The 22,974-nt window shown below is 40.3% G+C and overlaps 1 protein-coding gene across 2 annotated transcripts in view; it reads left to right on the top strand.

Annotated features, from left to right (window-relative positions):
- Positions 1–22,974, top strand: part of AK4 (adenylate kinase 4) — a 71,121-nt gene that overhangs the window by 35,181 nt on the left and 12,966 nt on the right. Inside the window, exon 3 of one of the 2 annotated variants that reach the window (XM_081308560.1) lies at positions 9,041–9,160. The exons of the other annotated variant lie outside the window; for it this stretch is intronic. Within the exon in view, the coding sequence (XP_081164686.1) occupies positions 9,041–9,160 (120 nt within the window). The remainder of the gene's footprint in view (positions 1–9,040; positions 9,161–22,974) is intronic. 2 annotated transcript variants of the gene reach the window in all.

Here is a 22,974-nt window from a genome sequence, read left to right as displayed (position 1 = left end):
ATTCGCCAGAATTTTATTGAGGATTTTTGCATCTAGGTTCATTAGAGATATTGGTCTGTAGTTTTCTTTCTTTGAGGTGTCTTTGTCTGGTTTCCGAATCAGGGTGATGTTGGCCTCATAGAATGAATTTGGAAGAGCTCCCTCTTTTTCTATTTCCTGAAATAACTTGAAAAGTATTGGTACTAATTCTTCTTTAAAGGTTTTGTAAAACTCCGCGGTATACCCATCCGGTCCTGGGCTTTTCTTGGTTGGTAGTCTTTTGATGGCTTCTTCAATTTCATCCATTGATATTGGTCTGTTCAAATTGTGTGTATCCTCCTGACTCAGTCTGGGCAAATCATATGACTTAAGAAATTTATCTGTCTTCACTATCTTCTATTTTATTGGAATATAGGTTTTCAAAATAATTTCTAATTTTCTTCTGTATTTCTGTAGCATCTGTTGTGATATTGCCTTTTTCATCCCGTATGTTAGTAATTTGAGTTCTCTCTCTTCTTCTCTTCGTTAGCATGGCTAAAGGTCTGTCCATCTTATTTATTTTTTTGAAGAACCAACTTTTAGTTTTGTTAATTTTTTCAATAGTTTCTTTTGTTTCAATTTCATCGATTTCCGCTCTGATTTTAATTATTTCTTGCCTTCTGCTACATTTGCTGTTGTTTTGCTCTTCCTTTTCTAGGGCTTTGAGATGAAGTGTGAGCTCATTTATTTGTTGGTTTTTTCTTTTTTTGAGGAATGACCACCAGGCGATGAATTTTCCTCTTAAAACTGCTTTCATTGTGTCCCATAGATTCTGATATGTTGTGTCTGTATTTTCATTTATCTCTAAGAATTTTTTGATTTCCTCCTTTATGTCTTCTGTAACCCATTGATCATTCAGTAACATATTGTTCATTTTCCATGTGATGTAGGATTTTTCCTTCCTTCTTTTATCATGGATTTCCAGTTTCATTCCATTATGATCAGATAAAATGCAAGGTATTATCTCCACCCCTTTATATTTACTGAGGGTTGCCCTATGGCATAATATATGGTCTATTTTTGAGAAGGATCCATGTGCTGCTGAGAAAAAAGTATATCCATTTGATGATGGTTGATATATTCTATATATGTCAGTTAAGTGTAGGTTATTGATTGTGGTATTGAGTTCTATAGTTTCTTTATTCAACTTTTGTTTGGAGGATCTGTCCAATGGTGAGAGAGGTGTGTTGAAGTCACCCATAATTATTGTGTTGTGGTCTATTTGATTCTTGAACTTGAGGAGAATTTGTTTTATGAATGTCGCAGCACCATTATTTGGTGCATAAATATTGATAATTGTTATGTCTTGTTGGTGAATGGTTCCTTTTAACAGTATATAATGACCTTCTTTATCCCTTTTGATTAACTTAGTCTTGAAGTCGATTTTATTCGATATGAGGATGGCCACCCCTGCTTGCTTACGAGGACCGCGTGTGTGGTATATTTTTTCTCATCCTTTCACCTTCAGCCTGTGTATGTCTTTTCCAATGAGATGTGTCTCCTGGAGGCAGCATCTTGTTGGATTTGTTTTTTTAATCCATGATACCAGCCTATGTCGCTTTATTGGAGAGTTTAAGCCATTCACATTCAGAGTTACTATTGATATATGGTTTGTACTTCCATCCATGTTTGATTATTTATCCTTTTTTTAAAAAATTTAGTTTGTTTCTTCATGATTATCTTTCCCCTCGCCCTCTGTCTTTACTGAGGCACTTCCCACTGATGGTTTTGGTTATTGTTTTTCATTTCTTCCTCGTGTAGTGTTTTGCTCAAAATGCTTTGCAATGCTGGTTTTCTGGCTGCAAATTCTTTTAACTTTTGTTTATCATGAAAGATTTTTATTTCGTTGTCATACCTGAAGCTTAATTTTGCTGGATACAGAATTCTTGGTTGGCATCCATTGTCTTTCAGTGTTTGAAATACATTGTTCCATGACCTTCTTGCTTTCAGTGTCTGTGATGAAAAATCCATAGTTAATCTTATTGTTTTACTCCTGAATGTAATCTGTCTCCTTTCTCTTGTAGCTTTTAATATTTTCTCTTTGTTCTGTATATTGGATATCTTCATAACAATGTGTCTTGGCGTTGGTCTACTGTGATTTTGTGTGCTCGGTGTCCTGTATGCATCTTCAATTTGTATATCTGTTTCCTTTTTTATTTCTGGAAAGTTTTCTGTAATTATTTCATTCAGCAGGTTACTCATTCCCTTGGTTTGAATCTCTGTACCTTCTTCTATCCCGATGACTCGTAAGTTTGGTTTTTTTATGTTATCCCATAACTCTTGGATGTTTTTCTCATGATTTTTTACCAGCCTTTCTGAGTTGGCTAGACTCTATTCAAGATGATATATTTTGTCTTCATTATCTGACGTTTTGGCTTCTACTTGCTCCACTCTGTTAGTGATACTCTCAATTGAGTTTTTAATTTGGTTTATCGTTTCCTTCATTTCTAGTATTATCGTTTGATTATTTTTTATAATCTCTATCTCCTGATAAAGATGCTTAACTTCTTCTTTTATCTGTTTATGTAATTCATTCTCAATGTGTTCTTTTGCTGCTTGAATTTGCTGTCTTGTTTCCTCTTTAAGGTTCCATTCCATCTGTCTAAGGTATTCCTTGAGTTCTTTATATGACCATTTTTCTGATGACTGTAGGTCCTCCTGAATATTTAGGGTGTCCTGCATTGTTTGTATTCCTTTTCTTCCTTGCTTTTTGAAGCTGCTCATGTTACTTGTTCTGTTTGACTGCTGAGTTACTGTTTACTCCTATAAATTTATTTGATGCTTGGGCGGAAAGGTATTAGAAGGGAAGGGAAGAAGTCACTAAAGAGAATGAGAGTAAGCAGGTAGAATTTAAGGAAGCGGGGGATAAGATAATTGAAAAGAAATGAAAAGACAAAAGAAGAAAAAAAAGGAATTAAAAAAAGAAAAAAAATTAAAAAAAATAAAGAAAGAAAAATTAAAATTAAAATTAGAAGAAATTTTTTTAAAAGATTGTAAAAAAATTTAAAAAAACAGCAAGAAATGAAAATGAAAATTAAAAAAAAACCCTAATCAAAAAAAAAAAAGAAGAAAAAAGAAAAAAAAAAACTAAGAAATGCAGTCTTAGAGTTTGATTAACTTCTCTTCCTGTAGGTGGCGCTGTGCCCAGCTGGCCAAGTTTCTTCTGTCAATACGCGGGAACCAATCACTGTACAGCAGCTCCTCCCAGACTGGGCGAGTCTCCAATCCTGAGTGCCTACGGCCTCCTCTCTGTCTAGTCACTTCCCACTTTTCCTCTAGCCAGGCCACTCTCACGGGTGCCGCTCACCACAATACTGGCTACACGCCAGGTCTGCTGCTCCCGGGAACCCTGTTTTTATGAACAACTGGGCACACTCTCCCTGTTTGCTATTCCCTCAGACCCTATGTTTGTAGAGCTTGGGGCTGAGAATCCTCAGCGAATTTTCCTTGCCCTCCGGTAGCCACGCCCCCGGTAGCTGGTGCTCGAGACCTCAGCTGTCATCACTGGTGGGAGTGGTAGTTCCGTGCCAGGGCTGATTCCCTGGGGCTGGCTATCGTGCTCACGGGAGAGCTAGGAGGGGCCCTTAAGGTTTCCCCGATGTGTGGAGAGGGAAGGCTAGGGAATTACACACCTGTAGCCACAGGCTTCAATGAAGTTATCTCCTCCGCCGCAGTCTGATGACGTCAGTTCTCTGCCATGGTGGTATCTCTTGCAAATGGCGACAGTTCGTTTCCCTTTGCCCGGTGACCAATGCAACGGGTGGGTCCTTACTGTCTCTCCCAATCCCCGTTTCAAACCTGTGGCCACTACCTATGAAGGCTTGGTAGGCATTTACCTCCGTAGGATCAGAAGGGCTGACCAGTTGTTTCAGCAGGATGGATTAGTGCTGAGTCACAGCTGTTTGTCTGCGGGAAGCAGGCGACCGGGAGCTTGAATTCAGCCGATCCGGCCTCAGTGTGTGTTCTGAGAGGCCCAGACTGTTCACCCCAGATGCACGTCAGCTCAGCATTGCCTAGTGATCCTGAGCAAACAGATTTAGATTGTTTACGACTCCCTATGCCTGCACAGCTGAAGAGGTCAGAGACTTGATCTCTCTGCGCCCGCCGCCATGTTGGAATCCTGTCCCTAATATCTTTAATCAGTCCTCAGGTCTATTTGGCTCCTTGGTGAGCTTCTTGAGGATGCTCTCATTTGCACCCAAGGTGCCTTGCATGGTGCCTGGCACACAGTGGTTGTACAGAACTGTTTGGACATGGATGTGTTCGGAGGAGTTTTGCCTGTGGTTTTGAGTGGCAGCAACTTGGGAGGAAGACAGTGGTCTGGAGTAACATGGGAGCTCCCAGGGGGTGCTGGCGAGATGATTGCAAGCTGATTGTGGCTTGTGATATTCCTTGCTTTTTTATGCCACAAAACACTCATCACTGTTGTCTTTGTGCTGGTAATTTCTGGGTTAGTTACTGAAAAATATAAAGGGAGAGATAAGTCAGATAAATATTCAAACAATTTAAAAACCTCACTTAAATGTTAATAGCATTTGATCCCAAAAGGCTTACATTCTAGTTAATGTATTTTGCCTCATTACTATGGACTTGTTTGAGGTTTTGATCCCTACTTTTAGTAAAACAGATCTTTGAGTGATCAGGGTCAAGAGACTGAGGGAGCCTAGGTGGCCTTATGTAACTGGACTAATATTGTAGGGACATAATGCTTCAGTGGTCATGCCTTCATTTAATTTGTGACTAATAATAACCTATTTCTGTATCATAAGGTATTTACATGAAACTTGACTGGCAATGTAGAGCCTCTCTGAAACTTAATTGTGATAAGTACTGTTTTATTTTTCTACTTAACACAGTAAAATTCCATCAAGTTTTGCTATTGAGAGATTTTGGTGGGTTGGCAGTTCCAATGTTTTGGCTCGAAGCTTTGGGACAGACCTTATACTACATTGTTATAGGGCCTGATAACTTAACAGGTACCACCTGAATGAGTATTTAGGCAGATTCAGAGAGTATTTAAACCATAAAACTAACCATACCGTATATTCTCCAGTTATGTAGTTTACCATATATGAACAGTGAACCTCCATTTCATGACAGTAACCAGCCTTGAATTTTGGATCCTTCTGTATTTCTGTTTGGAAGTTATTTGGTGTCTATTTGGTCCTCTGGGGAGTTTAATGGAATTGGAAGGAATGGCCTACAGCCATGAATTTCATGCCACCTAAGTGTGTACCTGCGGGCACTACCGCTTGAGCCACATCCCCAGCCCCACATGATAATTCTTATGCTTTTCCTAAAGAAATGCCACCTACTTATTTGCTCTTTCAGTTATTTAGAAAGAGGTGTTTTCTCTTTATCCAGTCTTAGAATAATTTTAATAAGTGTGCGTCCAGGATCCTACCGTTCAACAGGTGACAGTATTTTCTTGTTAATTTTTTTTCTTTTTCTTTTTCTACTGGAGATTGAACCCAAGGGCACTTAACCACTGAGCCATATACCCAGCCATTTTTTATTTTTTATTTTAAGACAGGGTCCCACTAGGTTGCCCACAGCCTGGCTAAGTTGCTGAGGCTGGCTTTGAATTTGCGATCCTCCTGCCTCAGCCTCCCAAGCCACTGGGATTACAGGCATGTGCCACCATGTCTGGTGACAGTGTTTTATTATGCCCTGTTACAGACACAGCGATTTATAGCCTGTTAAAATGAAAGCGTATGACTGTAACATGAAGAAACTGAAGCTAATAAAATAATCTTGGAGTGTGAATTCCGGAGAGATAGCAACTTGATGGACTATCTTACGTTCTATGTTATCTTAAGATTTTAGTCTTGTTCTTATTAAATGTACAGTTTTATAGGTAGTCTCAAATGTTGAAAATTTGTGTATTACCTGATCCAGTTAAAAATTTAAAATCCAGTTAAAAATTGAATATTTATTTTTCAAGGAGATTACATCTATTTGTATCTTTGTAGTGGTTATACAGAAGATGTTACTAAGGTGCACTGCTGCAAAATTTATATTGTACAATGGATGGAACATTGATTTTTCTAATTTAATATTGGGTGAAACTACACACATGAATATGTACACACACACGATATTGCTGGCTTAAAATCTGATAGTCTCCCTTTCTGAAGAACGTGTTTCTAGGTGTGTAGGTGTGTCTTTAATCATTAGTTTTCTGTTATTTATTTATTTATTTATTTTTTTGGTAGCTGAGTAGTGGTGCTGGTATTGAACCCAGGGGAACTTTACAACTGAGCTAACTGCGTTAAAGTCCTTCAAAGTCCACATTCCGTATCCCACCTTATCTAACCTCATCTCTTACTGGTGTGCTTTTCAATTGTCACTGCTTGAAGTTATGTGTGAGGCTCTGGGTTTGATCCCCAGCACTGGGAACGAGGGGGGAAAAACAACCACTAATAGGCCAAAAAAAAAAAAAAAAACCTAACCATCCACCTGTCAGCTAGTCCCTGATCACACTTTGCTTGGTTCATTATCTCCTCTGAAAAGGTTGCTATCTGGCAAAGTTGGACCATATTTGATCTTTGGATATTGGCTCTTTAATAACTGTCCAGGAAGATCAGATTGATTTTTGTCAGGATAAAAAAATAATAATAATAATCTTCAGGGTTGTTCATTTATTCATTCATGCATCAAATTTTTATGGACATCCAGAACTTGCCAGGGTGGATTCTAAGCACAGAGGACATGGCATTGAACAAAATACTTCATTCTTTCCTCATTGAGCTGTTCTAGTTGGTCAAGGCAGAAAGTGAAGTAACAAATAAACTAATATAGTCAATGTAAGATCTGGAGTTCCAGGAAACAGTGTAAAGTGCACCTTAGCTGCTCACCTCAGATGTGTGTTCCCCTTGAACTGGAGTGGATGGGACTAAGAACAAGACTGGCCTGACCATTGCAGTGTAGGACAGCACATAACTTGTCAGTTATTCTCTGTGTCCTCTGTGCTAGTGATTGTTTAGCCTTGGAATGTGAATATCACACAGGTATTGTATTCACATTAAAGCCTGTACATGGACATTCACTGGAGCGTTATTCATTATAGCCAAAAAGTAGAAGGGCTCAGAGTGTAGCTTAGTGGTAGCATTTTTACCCCACATCATGAGGCCCTTCATTTGATCCCAAGTACCATTAAGGAAAAAACAGTAAAAACAACCCAATGTGCATTAACTAATGTTATCTATAAACAAAAAGTGTGGCATAGCCATATTTTTGGACTATTATTCAGCAATAAAAAGGAATGAGCTACTAATACTAGCCCACCATGGGCTGGTATGTATGAACTTTGAAGATATTATGCTAAGTGAAGGAATCCAGAAACAAAAGACTGTGTATTATATGATTCTATTTATAGGAAATGCTCACAATAGGCAAATAAAGGTAGAAAGTAAATTAGTAGTTTTAGAGGGAGGTGCATGCTGGAGGAAGGGCAAAGGGGAGTGACTGCTAATGAGTAGGGAGTTTTTTTTCCCCAGTGCGTGAAAATGTTCTGAAATTAGGGAACAAAGATGTTACACAGCATTGAGAATATATTAAAAGTCACTAAGCTGTACGTTTTAAAATGGAAATGTTATGGTTTGTGAAAAAAGCTGTCAAAAATACAAATATTGCATCCTATCTGAAGGTGAATATCTTATCATGATTCAAGGAAATAACACCTATAAAGTACCTAAAGCATAGTGTCTGGGACATAGTGTATGCTCAGTTAATGGTGGTTATTGTTGCTTTTAGTTCCAGTAATACTGTCTCAATTTCAGTAAGCTGGAACTTTTGTCCACAGCTACATCTTGAGAATATTACCTGTTACATAGAATGTAATCAACAACACTTTTGAACGAAGGTGACTCCTTAACATTCCTGTTCAGCTACTTTCTCCTCTACAGCAGTCTTGGGGTCCCGCTTCTCGAAGCGTGTCACTGAATGTGCATAACTGAATGGCCTTGCTTTAAGCTGCTTGTCCAGTGGTAGCAATTGAGTGATTAGAATCCTTTACTGAATATGTTTCAGAGCTTAACTTGGGGAGAAGTAAAGGCTCTACCAAAATTAAATCACCTTGACCCTACTTTTACCAAAAAGGGTCAAGGTGATAAAAGGTAATATATATGATATAATTCTGCTTTGTGTTGTTATAAGAACTTAATTAGCCTGTGAGAATGTGATTCTTAAATGTTCATTATCAGTTCCCTGGAGGACTTAATTTTGTTAAAAACATTCAGTTCTGAGAAATATACGCAGATTTCAACTGATGATTTGCCCTGCCAAAGTCAAGCCACAGTTTCTACATATACGGAATTGTTATTTTAAATTAAGATAGAAGCAGTTTCTCCTGAAAGTGGTTTTTTTAAAGGTTTACATCCATTTATGAGCTTGGCATCCCACTAATGCTGAGTTGCTTTTACAGCTGCGTCATCAACGTGCCATCTGCTTATTGAGGCTCATGGAAGGAAATAAACCTGTTTGTGTTACACATCGTGCAGCATCTTTTTGAGGGCCAGTGGAAAATTTTCCCTTTGGTCTTTCTAAGAATGGTTATGCTTCTCAGCATCTTTCAGTCTTCAGTCTTTCAGTCTTCGTACACCATGTGGTTGATCATCTCTTTGTTACCATAAACTGTTGGGAGGCCAGAGGTGTGTGGCTCACCTGGCAAGTCTCGGACATCTTTTAAACCTTCTTGTACCACCCTCTCTCTTCACTCCAAATTTGTTTTCTATTCTCTTTTTTTTTAATCTTGGCCAATTCATATTTTTTCTTCTTCTCCTTTTCTTGACTGTGCCTATTTCTAAGAGCTGCTTTTTCTAATTTGATAGAAGACAAATGGGTTAAATTAAGCAACAATACTGCCATTATTGAAGCCAAGATTTAAAAAAAACTATAGCAATTACCTTCAACTTTCCCTCCATATCAGGGTGAGTGAGAGAGAAGGTGAAATTGTCAGAATTCAAAAGCTCTTTCTTCCTCTAGAAGCCTTCTTAGTGTCTCTTTAACTGTCTTTTAACAGAAGTTGGCGAAATGGCAAGGCAGTACCTGGAGAAAGGTCTTTTGGTTCCAGATCACGTGATCACACGCCTAATGGTGTCAGAGCTGGAGCTCAGGAGCGGCCAACACTGGCTACTGGATGGTGAGTGAGCTGTGGGTGAGCTGGATTTCCTGGTTGTGGTTTCCTTGCACACTCGTATAATTTTGAATACATTGGAAAGTGCTATTCTTCCCTCTAAACTCTTTTGTCATGTATTCAGTGTTAGGATTTGGCAGCATAGAAATTCACCGTGGTGAATCCTCTTAATTCACCGTTTCCAGACCACCGTCATGAGAGCCCTGACTCGAAGTAACCTTTCATGGGATTGTTGGTATTGTTCCAGTTTCCATGGTGTCCTGTTTCCATGACTCAGTCACCTTAAGTATACCTCATCTTAAATTCGAGGTTCTTTCATTTACCAGGGACTACACAAATCACAACCATGAGTCACTAGTTTTCACCTGGTAGATTAACAGAACATCTGCAAACCTTTTAATGAGTATATAGGAAACAAGTACTGTTGAGTGTCACATGGACAGCCTTTGGGGAGCAGTGTAGCGATGTGTATACTTTTCCATCTGGCACTTCTATTCTGTATTTCTTCCTAAAGAGGGATCTTTAAGCTTGTTTGTTTCAGCATGATTGGTAAATAGTAACAAACTGTCCCTGCTCTTAAGGGGCTTATATCCAAGGAGGGGAGTCAGTTGTATAAAGAAGTACAAAGAATTAGTTCCTAAGCAAATCATATGGAATAACTTTATGAAAAGAGGGATGAGTTACTAGATGTCCTCAGGTAGCTGAATGAGTTGGGAAAGCAGATTCAATTAATGAGAGTCAATGTGTACAATTTAAGAGGGACATGACTATGCTTAGTATTCTCCTAAACCTACCAGCAGAATAAGTCAGGAGGCTAACCTTTGATTCTGTACAAAAAGGGTGAGACTGGGAATTTCTTGTCAAAGTGATTACTGAAGAGTTATTAAATAGGGGGTACAACATTATCACATCTCTCTCCTGTCATGCAGTGCAGGAGAGATGGAGTGCTGGGGCAGGGGGGAGAGTGGCAACTAGAAGCCAGAGAAGACATCCTTATAATCACTGGACTAATGGATATTCTAGGCCTGAATTTAAGCAATGGCAGTGGGATGGAAAGGAAGCACCACATGGGTGAATAGACTGAGGAGGGAGGATGAACAGGAGTCATGGGTGGTATAGTGTGTTATGTCTCTGGGACATTCTCCATTGTCATCTGAGGCTTTTTGAGGCTTTTGGCTATCATCATAAAAGTCATTTATGCAGATTCTGTGCCTTTAACTCACTAAGGCAAGCTCCCCAGTACTTTCTGAGTGAGCATTTGGCACAGCTGATGAATTCTATCTTTGCCATCACCTCACGGTCATTTCCATAGTTTCAATTCTTTGTTGGGCTTTTTGTTTTGTAACTGAACTTGTGTGGTTTTAGTGAATTTAAAGATCTAAGTTAAGAGAGGATCATGTATGATCACCTTTCCTTTGGAGATGATCATAGCATGGCGGGCCCTGGTATCAGTCTGCGCAATTTGAATCCCAGCTCTGCCTCTTCCTGGTTGTGTTTGACCTTGGGCAGGTCACCTCACCTCTGTGCATCGGATTCCTCATGGAAAATGGATGAGGAAAGACTTTTCATAAGGATCAAGTGAGTGAATATTGATTACGTGCTTAGAAGAGTACTTGCCATGCAGTTCGTGCCTTGAAATTGTCTTCATTTTTTTTTTTAAAGAGAGTGAGAGAGAGAATTTTTAATATTTATTTTTAGTTCTCGGCGGACACGACATCTTTGTTGGTATGTGGCGCTGAGGATCGAACCCGGGCCGCACGCATGCCAGGCGAGCGCGCTACCGCTTGAGCCACATCCCCAGCCCAATTTTCTTCATTTTTATCATTTGTGCTGGCTGGTGTGCAGGTCCAGAATTTTGGAGGGGGATTTTGGGGGGGGGGGTGACTACTTGAAGTATTAATCTCAATAACAGTTCTAAAAATATTTAGCTGTTCAGAGTCAAAGTCAAGTTACAGCCATGGAATATTCTGCATCTCCTTTCAGTGCTTGCTTTTGCCATCTTCGTGCCTCTCGGGGTGAATAACTGAAGTTCTTTTACGTCGCAGGCCTGTTTTTAGTAGAGTGCGTCAGTCTCCCAACTGATTTAGTTTGCATCTTTCTCCTTGAAAACCCATCTGGTCACTTTCAGTTGTGATTTTTCTTTAAAGCTCTGGAAGCCATCCATTTGGCCAAGGGAGGTGTGTGAAGAATAGCTGGTTCCTGTGTTCAGCTTGAAACTCCTTCTGTTACAGGGCATGTGCTTGTGCGCTGCAGAGGACGTGCCTGTTGAGTGTGCTAAAGGTGATTGAATGTGGAAAGGTCAAGGAAGGAATTCTGGGTGGTGGGTGACTCATCATCTGGTCCATATGGCTGGAGAGGCATTGTGCTAACGGTGGGTGGGAGGAGGAGAGTGGAAGAAGGCCAAGGGAACACCGCGCCTGGGAGGTGGGGGGTGCTCCGGGTTTGGACAGCTCTGGCCTTGCTAAAAAGCTCAGCACTGCCATGTCTTCACAGTAGTTGGAGAAGAAATACTCTATTGTTTGAGTGTATGGGGAGAGGTGATGGAGGAGGAAGATTTTTCCCCTTGAGGATTGTAATAATACAAATGACCCTTGCAATTTTGTTATAAGATCCTTTTTTTCTCTTCTATGAATAAGGTGTTTACTTCTGACCAGGTGCTCCCAAGGCAAAATGATAACTAGGGAACTATCAGGTATTTAAAACAAATCCTGGGCGGGAGTTATAGCTCAGTAGAACCCTTACCCAGCATGTGTGAGGCCCTGGGTTCATCCCTCAGCACCACACAAAAATAACATGAAGTAAAACACGTGTCAATGTGGAAAGGTTTTCACTTATTTTAAAAAGTGCCATCAGTGAGCTCAGTGGCTCACGTCTGTAATACTAGCAACTTAGGAGGCAGAGGCAGGAGGATTGTAAGGTCAAGGCTAGCCTCAGCAATGTAACAAGGCCCCAGGCAATTTGGTAAGACCCTCTCAAAAATAAATAATAAAAAGGGCTGGAGGTGTGGCACAGTGGTAAAGCACACCTGGGTTCAATCCGCTGTGGGGAGAAAAAAAAGTGGGGACATTGAGGTCAGGTCAGTGGGGAAGTATATTTTAAAGGTCCTCATTTCTTAACTTGACTGCCAACCAGTGCATTTAAAGAGGAACTGCAAGTTCTCTCACTTAGCCCTAATTTTTTAGGTGGAGGTATAAAAATATTTTAAATTTGGTATATTAGTACATTTTCATTGCTGTGACAAAATACCTAAGCTGTGTAACTTATAAAAAGAAAAGGTTTAGTTATCTTGAAGTTTTGAAGGTCCAAGAGCATGATACTGGCCACCGTGGTTACATCATGGCAGGAGCACATGTGAGAGGGAGATCCCATTGTGAGACTGGAAGCCAGAGAGTGGGGTCCGTCTTATTCTTTTATCCTTCACAAGTCACTCTCATGGGAATCAACTGGAGTCTGAAGAGAACACATTAATCTCTTCTAAGGGCAGCATTCCCAACCACTTCCCACTAGGTTTTACCTTTAGAAGGCGCCATCCCCTCCCACATTGCCACATTGGGGAAGCAAGCTTAAATCCGTGAACCTCTGGGGGACACGAATAACCATATCCAGATCATAGCATTTGGTTTCATGGAGAGCAGCTTTAAAATTGGGAAATTAAAGTGGAATATAAGTCTTTAATTGGAAATAAAGATAACTTCAGAATGATAGTCATCATTTGGTCTCTAGTTGTATTTGGACTATGGTCTATTTTTTTTTTCTTCTTCTTCTTCTTCTTCTGTCTGACCAGTATTGAACACTAGCTGATGCTTTCTGAAGGAAATTAAATTTTCTTTTTATTTATTTTAATGCAGAAGTTAACACTGCTTAAATATGTGCGATGTTTGTGGGTCCCCCCCCCCTCCGAGAGTTAAAGCTCTTAGATAAGATATTCCAGGGTGTGTGCTCACTTAGAGCTCTTTGTCTCCTGGAAGGAGGTGTCTGTCCAGAATGTAAACTACAGATGAGGAGCTAGGAGTTTTGCCCTGATCTTGCAAATGTGTTTTACCATACTAGTGTTTTACCATACTAGACTGATACATAACTGCTCTGACCTTATCTCCTCCTATTTTTCTTTGTGAAGCCCACCTCTGGAGAGTGTCATATCCCACTGGGCAGCATATGTCTACTGGAAAGAAAAACGACAAACCAACAATATATTCTGAATTGCATCTCTTAGGAATGCCAAGGGCAATATTTTTCTGTTGTCCTTGTGGATGCAGGTTATGTTTCAAGAATAAAATGTATAATAGAAGTGTTTGGAAGGTCACTGAAAGGTTCTTTTGGAGTGAAAAGTGAGCCAGGTGTGGTAGTGCATGCCTGTAATCCCAGTGGCAACTGTGGCAGGAGGATCGCAAATTCAAGGCCACCCTCAGCAATTTAGTGAGGTCCTAAGCAACTGAGCGAGACCCTGTCTCAAAATAAAACTTAAAAAATCAAAAAAAGAAATAGAACTGTGCATGGTGGCACATTTATAATCCCAATCTATTCAGGAGGCTGAAACAGGAGGATGGCAAGTTTGAGGTCAGCTTTAGCACCTTTGGGAGACCCTGTTGCAAAGTTAAAAATGAGAAAAGAAAAGGAGAGGGACTTTGTAGCTCAGTGGTATGCTTAGCATGCTCAAGGCACTAACTTCTATCCCCAGCACCACAAATACATACATACATAGAAATACATACATAAATAGAAAATAATCATCCTGCTGTATGTGTGTATGTGTTTCCTAGATATTTCTCTCTCTCTCTCTCTCTCTCTCTCTCTCTCTCTCTCTCTCTCTCTCTCCAGTACTAAGAATTGCTACCACTGAACTGCATTTCTAGTCCTTTTATGCTTTTTATTTTGTCTTTGGGTAATGGGTGTCTAACCACTGAACCACATCTCCATCCCTTTTTTATTTTAATTTTGAAACAGGATCTTGCTAAGTTGCTGACGATGGCTTTGAACTTGTGATCCTCCTGCCTCAGTCTCCCAAGTTGCTGGGAGGACAGGTGGGCGACACCATGCCTGGTTGTCCCAGATATATTTCTAAAGTGAATAAAGCATGGGTCTGACTGGCTTTGCACTGACTGACAGTGAAGGAAAAAGGAGAGATCTGTTGGAAAGGAGTAGAATCTGCTAAGTTCCTCCAGACACACAGAAAGGGTGGAAGATGTGTATTCAGCCAACCATGGTTAGGTGAAGTGACATCTGTGTTCTGGGAGGTAAATGGAATGATTTTTACAAGCAAGGAGTGGCATTTTTTTTTTTTTAAAGAGAGGTGTGAGAGAGAGAGAATTTTTAATATTTATTTTTTAGTTTTTGGCGGACACGACATCTTTGTTTGTATGTGGTGCTGAGGATCGAACCCGGGCCGCACGAATGCCAGGCAAACGCGCTACAGCTTGAGCCACATCCCCAGCCCAAGGAGTGGCATTTTTGGTCAAAATGACCACATGAAAAATGATGGGGGTGTTTCGATTAGTCTTAGTGCCACATTTCCAAGAACCTCACCCATGCCCCAAGACAATGTAAATATATATCTGATGATTTTTTTCTGCATCCAAAATTGTGAGTTGAGCAGAGTGCTTACCTAGTATGTACAAGGGTATTCACTGTTAAAAAGGTTTATATCTAGGGGCTGGGGATGTGGCTCAAGCGGTTGCGCGCTTGCCTTGCATGCGTGCGGCCCGGGTTCGATCCTCAGCACCACATACAAACAAAGATGTTGTGTCCTCCGAGAACTAAAAATTCTCTCTCTCTCTCTCTCTCTCTCTCTCTCTCTCCCTCCCTCCCTCCCTCCCTCCCCCCTCACTCTCTCTTTAAAAAAACAAAAAAACAAAAAGGTTTATATCTAGCAACTGATTCCATCGAAGCTATTGTAATTCCCTTATTCATGATTGCAAGTGTTCATGTGAATTTCCATTTTGTGTGTGGTACTGAGAATGAAATCCAGGGGTTCTCTAGTACTGAGCTATATCTCCAGTCCTTTTTATTTTGTATTTTGAGACAGGGACTTGCTACGTTTCCAAGGCTGTCCTTGAATTTGTAATCCTCCTGCTTTAGCCTCCCAAGTCACTGGGATTACAGGCATAAACCACCACTCCTAGCAAGTGTGAATTTCTCTTGGTGCTAAGTACTCATGATTCTTTGCACAACAAAATATTCATTAGGCACCAACTCAGTGCAATGAAATGTCTGGACACCACAGTGGAGCAATAAAGATAGTGAACAGGACCTGGTTCCCTGGAGTTCAGTATCTAGTGGTGATTCAGCCTTTGTCCTGCCTTAGGCAGTAAGGGATATCTTTAATTTTTTAAAAATTTAAATCCAAACCATAGAAACTCATATTTTATCCTGTGACCCTTGATGGCAGGGTGAGCTCAGAGTAGCTGACTGAAAAACATAGTAAAGTCTTGGATCTCTTCTTTCTTGTTTGGTATGGATTTTCTCCTGAGATCCTACCCTCCATGTCCACTTCTGGTGGCTTTCCTCTGATTGAGCTGTCTATATACGCTCTTACTATAGTATTGGACAATGGTGACTTGGTTTATTTTTGTGTGTTTTCAGAGAATTAACCAGATTTTAATCTTAAAAGGCATTAAGAGACCAGTGTCAGTGGTACATGCTTGTCACCTGAGCAATGTAGTGAGGCTCTAAGCAATTTAGGGAGACCCTGTCTCAAAGTAAAAAATATAAAGAGTTGGGGATATAGCTCAGTAGTAAAGCAATCCTGGCAATTCCCAATAAACCACACCCCCACCACCAACAACACAGAAAGCAAAGCAAAGCAAGAAAAAGGCATTAAGGACCATATGGAAAACATATTCATGCAGATATTTGAACACACCCTAGAAGAACTTGTTTCAGGGATCAAAAAACAAATAGAGTATGCATTTTTGTGCATCCAGATGAGCTAGGCATTGGTTAGTCCCAGGAAGGAATAGCACATTTCCTGTCCTCACAGTGCAGGAGGGCTGTGCTGTGTAAAATCTGGGGACATGAGTGAAAGTATTAAAGGTGACATGGGGGGCTGGGGTTGTGGCTCAGTGGTAGAGCACTTGCCTAGCATGTGAGAGGCACTGGGTTCAATCCTCAGCACCACATTAAAAGAAAGAAAGAAAGGCATTGTGTCCAAATAAATATTAAAAAAAAAAAGGTGACATGGGAGTACGCAGTGAACTCTTTTAAACACAGCTATTAATTAAGAAGGCTTCCTGGAGAAAGTGACACTAAGCCATGTTTCGAAGATGGAAATAAAGCACATTTTAGACAGGCAATGTGCACAACAAACTACAGAGGCTTAAAACAGCGTTGCTTATTCTGGAAACCCCAGATTAACCACTGGCTAATACTGGAGCCAAAAATATGAGTGCATGAGGCTGGAAAAGTTGGTGAGGGCAAAGTTAAACACTTCTTGAAATTCAAAAACAGGCAGTTGAATAGTGTCAAAGTTAATATTAAAAACTAAGTTGGAAGGAAGTTAAAAATTTTTAAACTTATGGGTTTGACAGCATAAATAACTTATTTTTTAACTTTCTTTCCAAATAACATTTTAAAAATTAACTGTTTTTTTCAGGAAAAAAAAATTAAGTTTAGATATACTTTAGACAATAGGTCATAGGTCCAACACTTTCAGAAGTTCGCAACCCCTGTTACTTAATTAGGAGCCTATAAAGTAAGGCACAGGATGACAATTGTCTTCCATACCTAAGTTTAGATTTTAGGAGAGCCTGCTCCCCATAATTTATGGAACAAGTATCTTGGGAATTTGATTAATTAATGGGCTGCAAAGCTGCATCGGAGGCAAACCTTGCTAGTTTAATCATTTTGCATGAGTACAATGCTGAGAAAACATGAATGTGGTAGAAGAATCATGGATTAGTGGAACACCCAAATGGTCAGTTGTAATGGACTAACTATGTTGTCCTGAGCAAGCCAAGTTACCTTTCTTGGGTTCTTTCCCCATATCCATAAAATAGGCCTATTTTTGATGTAAGTTTGCAAGGATTGGCCAACAAGTATGAAACTTAGAGTTCTGGAACATAGATCATCAAAGGGAAGATCTATGTTATTATTATTTATTGTAATTGGCTTAAGCTTGATACTGATTAGAAGATAAAATTCCAATTATAAACCGAAATGTAAAACATTATTTTTTAATAGTTTTTTAGATGTCGATGGACCTTTATTTGTTTTCATGCGGTGCTGAGAATCAAACCCAGTGCCTCATGCATGCTAGGCAAGCGCTCTACCACTAATGCACAACCCCAGCCCTTGAAAACATTTTTCTAATATGAAAGTTATTATATTCACCCATCACTAAGTACTCTGGACCAATGCATTACAAATAGAACCACTCATCTTCCATTAAGTCTTCTCTATAAAAATAAATTATACAAAACAATATAAAACAGTTGATATGGAGACATTGGAGAGATGAACAGCTTGATTCAGGCTGAAAGGAAAATTAGATGGGAGAACATGCAGGTAGTTTAACTTCATTTTCCCCGTTGCTTTTATAAAAATAATGTGTGATCACAATGAAATCCTTAATCCACATGGAAAAATGCAAAGAATTGACAATTTATCACTTGAAACCCCACCAGCCAGAAATAACCTGGGTTAGTAATGGAAAACCGTCCATCGAAACATTGGTATCAGAGTATACACACTCAAAGGCATTTAATTTGACTCAAACTTAACAACAATGACAACTAAGTGAACCTGAAGAAATTATTACTAAACTTCAGATAAATCTTTATCACCACAGAGGTTCTTCTGGGAGCACTTTAAGATTAGGATCACCATAAGAGAGTGACATATTTGTTTAATAATTTCAAACCCAGGCAGGAGGTATCATCTATAATAAATAGCAGGGGATTATTACACTTCCTATCACCTCCTCTTCCCGTGTCTCCTTCAGAATTTTCCATCAGCTTTTGCTGTTAAAATTTGTGATTGTTTTATGATAAATTCCCCAGTTTTTTGTCTTCTGTTTTAAAAATTTTAATGAATTCTGTGGATTAGTTCTCTTACCCATCTTGTTCATTTTATTTTGATTATTTTCTTGGTCACCTCTCTGAATGCACTATTGAATCATACACTTTAAATGAGTTGATTTGTACAGTATGGGCTTTACAGTATGGGCACTAGTGTTTAACGTGACTTTTCCATTTATTATTTGGTTAGTTGGATTTTGTTGGATACTTTCCCTGTTTCCCTTCCTCTTTCCACGCACCATGAGGTGCTGTATTTCATGAGTTTTCTAGTTTGGGAATGTCTCTTACTGTTCAACAGCCCAGCTAGCTGACTGGGATATTCTTGTGTGGTCCTGTGTCTGTAGGAACTTTATGGCCACTCACCATTGCTTGCTTTTCTGACCTGGTTTCTTGGTGTGAGGCCCAAGGCCAGTCTGACTCCTCTATGTTGAAGGTGAACCCTACCCCTCAACCCCGCCCCCTCCCCAATATAGACTTTCTGAAGAATTATTTCTTTGTTCTTTTTTTTGGGGGGGGGCAGGGCATACTGGGGATTGAACCTAGGGATGCTTAACCACTGAGCCACATTCCCAACTCTTTTTATATATTTTTTTTTTGAGATGGGATCTTACTAAGCTGCTTACGGTCTCACTACATTGCTCATTCTGGTTTTGAATTCATGATTCTCTTGCTTCAGCTTCCCAGACTGCTGGGATTACAGGTGTTGCGCCACCCAGTTTCTTCATCCTTGATATAAATAGACCATTACAATGTTGGTTGTTTTTATTTATTTTTCTCCAGTTTATGGTATGGTCTTTGCTTTCAGGGAAGTTTTCCATTTGTTCAATTTTTCTGTTTTATTTCCCAGTTATATTGATTAAACTGAATATTCTTTGTCTTTTATATACTTCAAGTTTTTCATTTTCCTCTGTCTTTAGGCATGGTTAGATCTTTTATCTTGCAAGAATTTAATTTTTTTTTTTGTACTGAGGATTGAACCCAGGGGCACTTAACCACTGAGCCACATCCCCAGTCCTTAAAAAAATTTTTTTTTTTTTTACTTAGAGACAGGGTCTCACCGAGTTGCTTAGGGCCTTGCTAAGTTCCTGAAGCTGGCTTTGACCTTATGATCCTCTTGCCTTGACCTCCTGATTTTCTGAGATCTTTTATCTTGAGATCAGGAAAGAACAAAGCTTATATTCTGTAACTACTTCATAAGGTCTCTGCCTACATGTGCCATACACTGCTGTGGGCCTCCCTCTCCCATCTGCTCTGCTTTCAGATTTCCATGTGGACTGCTGAATTCAGACCACCAGCCAGATCCTCCTCAGAGCATCGTTTTTTGTACTATTCCATCTTCCCCTGCAACTCTTTATGCTGGTGTCTCAGTCATGTGACATCACATTAATCAACACCCCTCCCCCATTTTTTCACCCCTCAAGTGGACCCAGGAAGGCAGAGACTGTCTTGTTCAGAGTTGCATTGCCAGTACCTGCAACAGTGCTTGGCACATGGGAAAGCCTATGGATGAGGCCCACTTACAGAAAGATCTCACCTGCAGCCAATAACAGAGTCCAGGAAGGGAATACTCAGCCTGTTATTTTCACTGGGGCAGAAATATGGGCCTGTATCGATCATCTGCAAATTCCTTCTGTCTTAATTGGGATAGAATGGGACCATTTCCTGCCTCCTAGTTTTTTTTTTTTTTTTTTTTTTTGGTTTTTAGTGGAGACTTATGTTCAAAGGACAAGCAAGCAGAATTCTTAAGCCAGAGCCTTTAATTCAAGGTGTTTGCAGAGAATAGCTCCTTCTTCAGTGAATTGTGCATCTTCCCTTATGGGGAAAAGGGTGCAGTGACATTAGTATAACTGGTTTAAGAATACGGACTGTAAGGTGGTCATTTCATCTCTAATCCTCATAGCAATGCCAGGGGATCCTACCAAAAAAGATTTTATCCTTTATTTCTTAAAGCCACTTTGAAAGGGCAAACTTGTGGTTTGAAAAATCAAAGTTTCTTGGATATCTGCCTTCTGTTTTTGATCAACTAATCACTAAGTGATTGTGGCATGTTTAGCTTTTTTATTTATTTTTTTTTGAGGGGGGGGGTCGTATATCTAGGCTTTTACGTCACTTTTTCTTTTTTACCCCCAGTATTGGGGATTTGTACCTGGGGGCACTATACCACTGTGTTACAGCTCCTAACCCTTTTTATTTTATATTTTGAAATAAGGTCTCACTAAGTTGCCCAGACTGACTTTGAACCTACAATCAATCCTCCTTGCCTTAGTCTGCTGAGTCACTGGTATTACAGTAGTATGCCACTGTGCTGGGTTTAAAGTGGTTTATGTTAACCTATAAGCTCCTTGAGGGTAGGGTCTACTTATTACAAATCTCTTACATATCCTAAAGTTTCAGAGCCTAGAGTAGGTTCATATGTCCCATAAAGCTTTCAACAAACAAGAGGTGAGACCTGGAGTGTTCCAAACAGTGGGGACCATGGAGCTTATTCTTTTTACCATTTGTTCATAAAAACTGGATGAAATAGAATATGGAGGTCTTAAGATTCAGATATGAGAAAATAATCATGTAAATAGATGAGGTCATGATAAGATAGGAGAGAGAAAAGTCCTTATGAACAGGCTTTGGAGGCAATGAATTTAAAGTTTCAACTAAGGATTCTGGGTTGGTGTGAATAGTTTGAACTCTTGGCCCAGAAAAGACTGGAGAAGAATAACCACCTGTTTTTCAACTTTAATCCATTGTTTGGTGATTAATGGTGATGAACACTGGCTTGCATTTGTAACTTGGTTCTTGCTTTCACAACAGCTGGGAAGACATGGGTGGCCGGAAACAGCCCTTTGGCTGCAGACCTTAATGGAGACAGGAAGGGGGGGATGATGTTGGCCTGGTCTTTTCACAAGCTGCCAACTCCAGGCGGATGTTGGATGGTGCCCTTCAGGACTTTCCATTTGTTTCCACCAGGCGGATGGCCTGCTTTGCTGCCTGAGAATGTGGCAGTGGATTCTGGCTCTGCACCTCCCCATGGAGTGAATGCAGTCTCAAATTAGAAAAACAGATGCGTCCTACTTCCATTCCCCTCACTGCCTGAGCTCGTTGCTGTGGCACCTCCTGCTTTAGTGACCCTTCCTCAGATTTTTGGCACTTGCTGGAAGGAGCAAGTGCCAAGGCCCAGTGGTCAGCACTGCTGGGAACACAATACCTGTCGGGAATTTAGCAACATCTCACTGCACCAAGTAAATCTTTGGGAATCTATAAAACAGAAATTGTAAGCCCTATAATTAGCAGTTGTGCGATAGATTCAGAAGAAATTTCAACTATGTGAAATGTCGTCTTTCAACCTGAATTGGCTGTTTGGATGAATGGGGCAGAACAGCGTTTCTAGGCTGGGATGAAGGATAGGGACAGCTTTATGTGGGGGCCTGAGGCAGATATCCTGATGAAGACATGCCCTGGAGCAGCCCTGTCTATGCACCTAAAGGGAGGAAGGAAGGCAAGCATCTTTGTTTAAGATGGTCTTTGTTTTTTACTTTAGCTGATGACTTTTCCACTTCTTGGACAATTGATGGGATGTATTTACTTGGATTAGGCTATCTAATTAAGGAAGCTAGAATACTGCTACTCAGTCCTATAGAAGGCCTTTGAGGAGTCCTTTTAAGAAATATAAAGCATACCCAATCTTTCTAATTCTCTCAATGGAAAAATTATAAATGCTGCCACCTGTTGACAAAATTCGAGTGTGCATCTGGTTCACTTGGCCATTCATCCCTGCCCACAGGGGATCTGACTGTGTCCTGGGCACTGCCCCAGTGCTCCCCCTTCTCATAGGGGCTACAAGCCAACATGTCCAGAGCAATACATGCCCACAGCTGGAGTAGCAGCTGGATAATGACACTATGATCAACTGGTTTAAAAAGTGTGGGTTTCTCTGCATCTTTTCTGACTTTCTGCTTTTGGCATCTGATTGATGTGACTATCACTTGTGAACGACTCAACTCAAAACACAATATACAACATAAAGGATGCAAAAGCCACCGTGCCATACAGAATCCATAATTTAGGACATTCTTTCATATTGTAGACCCTGAGGCTTTAAAGATAGAATCTAGGCTGAGTACTCTTGATGTTTTAAGAATCTCACAGACAGATAATTTCTGCCGCCCATTTTTGGAGCCCTGGCCCTTATGCCCAACCAATGTGACGGAGCTCCACTTCCAGGACTGTGACACCCCAGACCTGTGACGGCACCCTAAACCTCACTGGGAGTTCCATCCTGTGACCAGTTCAGAGTCCAGGATACTCTACAGCTGCTCTGAAATGATGCTATTCAAATTCTGTCACTTCTAACTGCCTTTTGGCTCTGATGCCTGGTCATGAACAAAAAGGTGAGCCATCCCTCAGTGATTGATTTCCGTCCTCACTGTGCCCTCTGGAATCCTCTTTTCTTTCAGATTTCCCCACCCCATCTCCAGGGACCCATGCTCTCCAGTGCTCTACTCTGTACCATCTGCCTAAAGAAGACCTGGGTCTCCCCTTAGGAAGTTTCTTTCTTTTTTGTCTCTTCGGCTACTAAGAAGGCTCATTCTGCTACATTAAGATATCCTGTTGCCTGATGGTGGTGGTGGTATTGTTTTGTCTCCCCAGTGCCTCTTTTTGTCCTTGTATAAAAGCTCAAATTTATCTCTATCCACCCTGTCTCTTTTGGTTATCAGCCCTGCTATTTTTTATTTGTCTATTTTTTTAACCTTTAATCCCACTTTGCCTTCATTTTCTCCCAATATTGGCTCGCTGCCCCATGTGCCTTCTCCCTCC

Source organism: Spermophilus citellus (assembly GCF_964194105.1).
Source record: "Spermophilus citellus genome assembly, chromosome: 9".
NCBI classification, from domain to species: domain Eukaryota; kingdom Metazoa; phylum Chordata; class Mammalia; order Rodentia; family Sciuridae; genus Spermophilus; species Spermophilus citellus.
The sequence above is the reverse complement of the archived record's forward strand: the minus strand, read 5'-3'. Positions and strand labels throughout refer to the sequence as shown.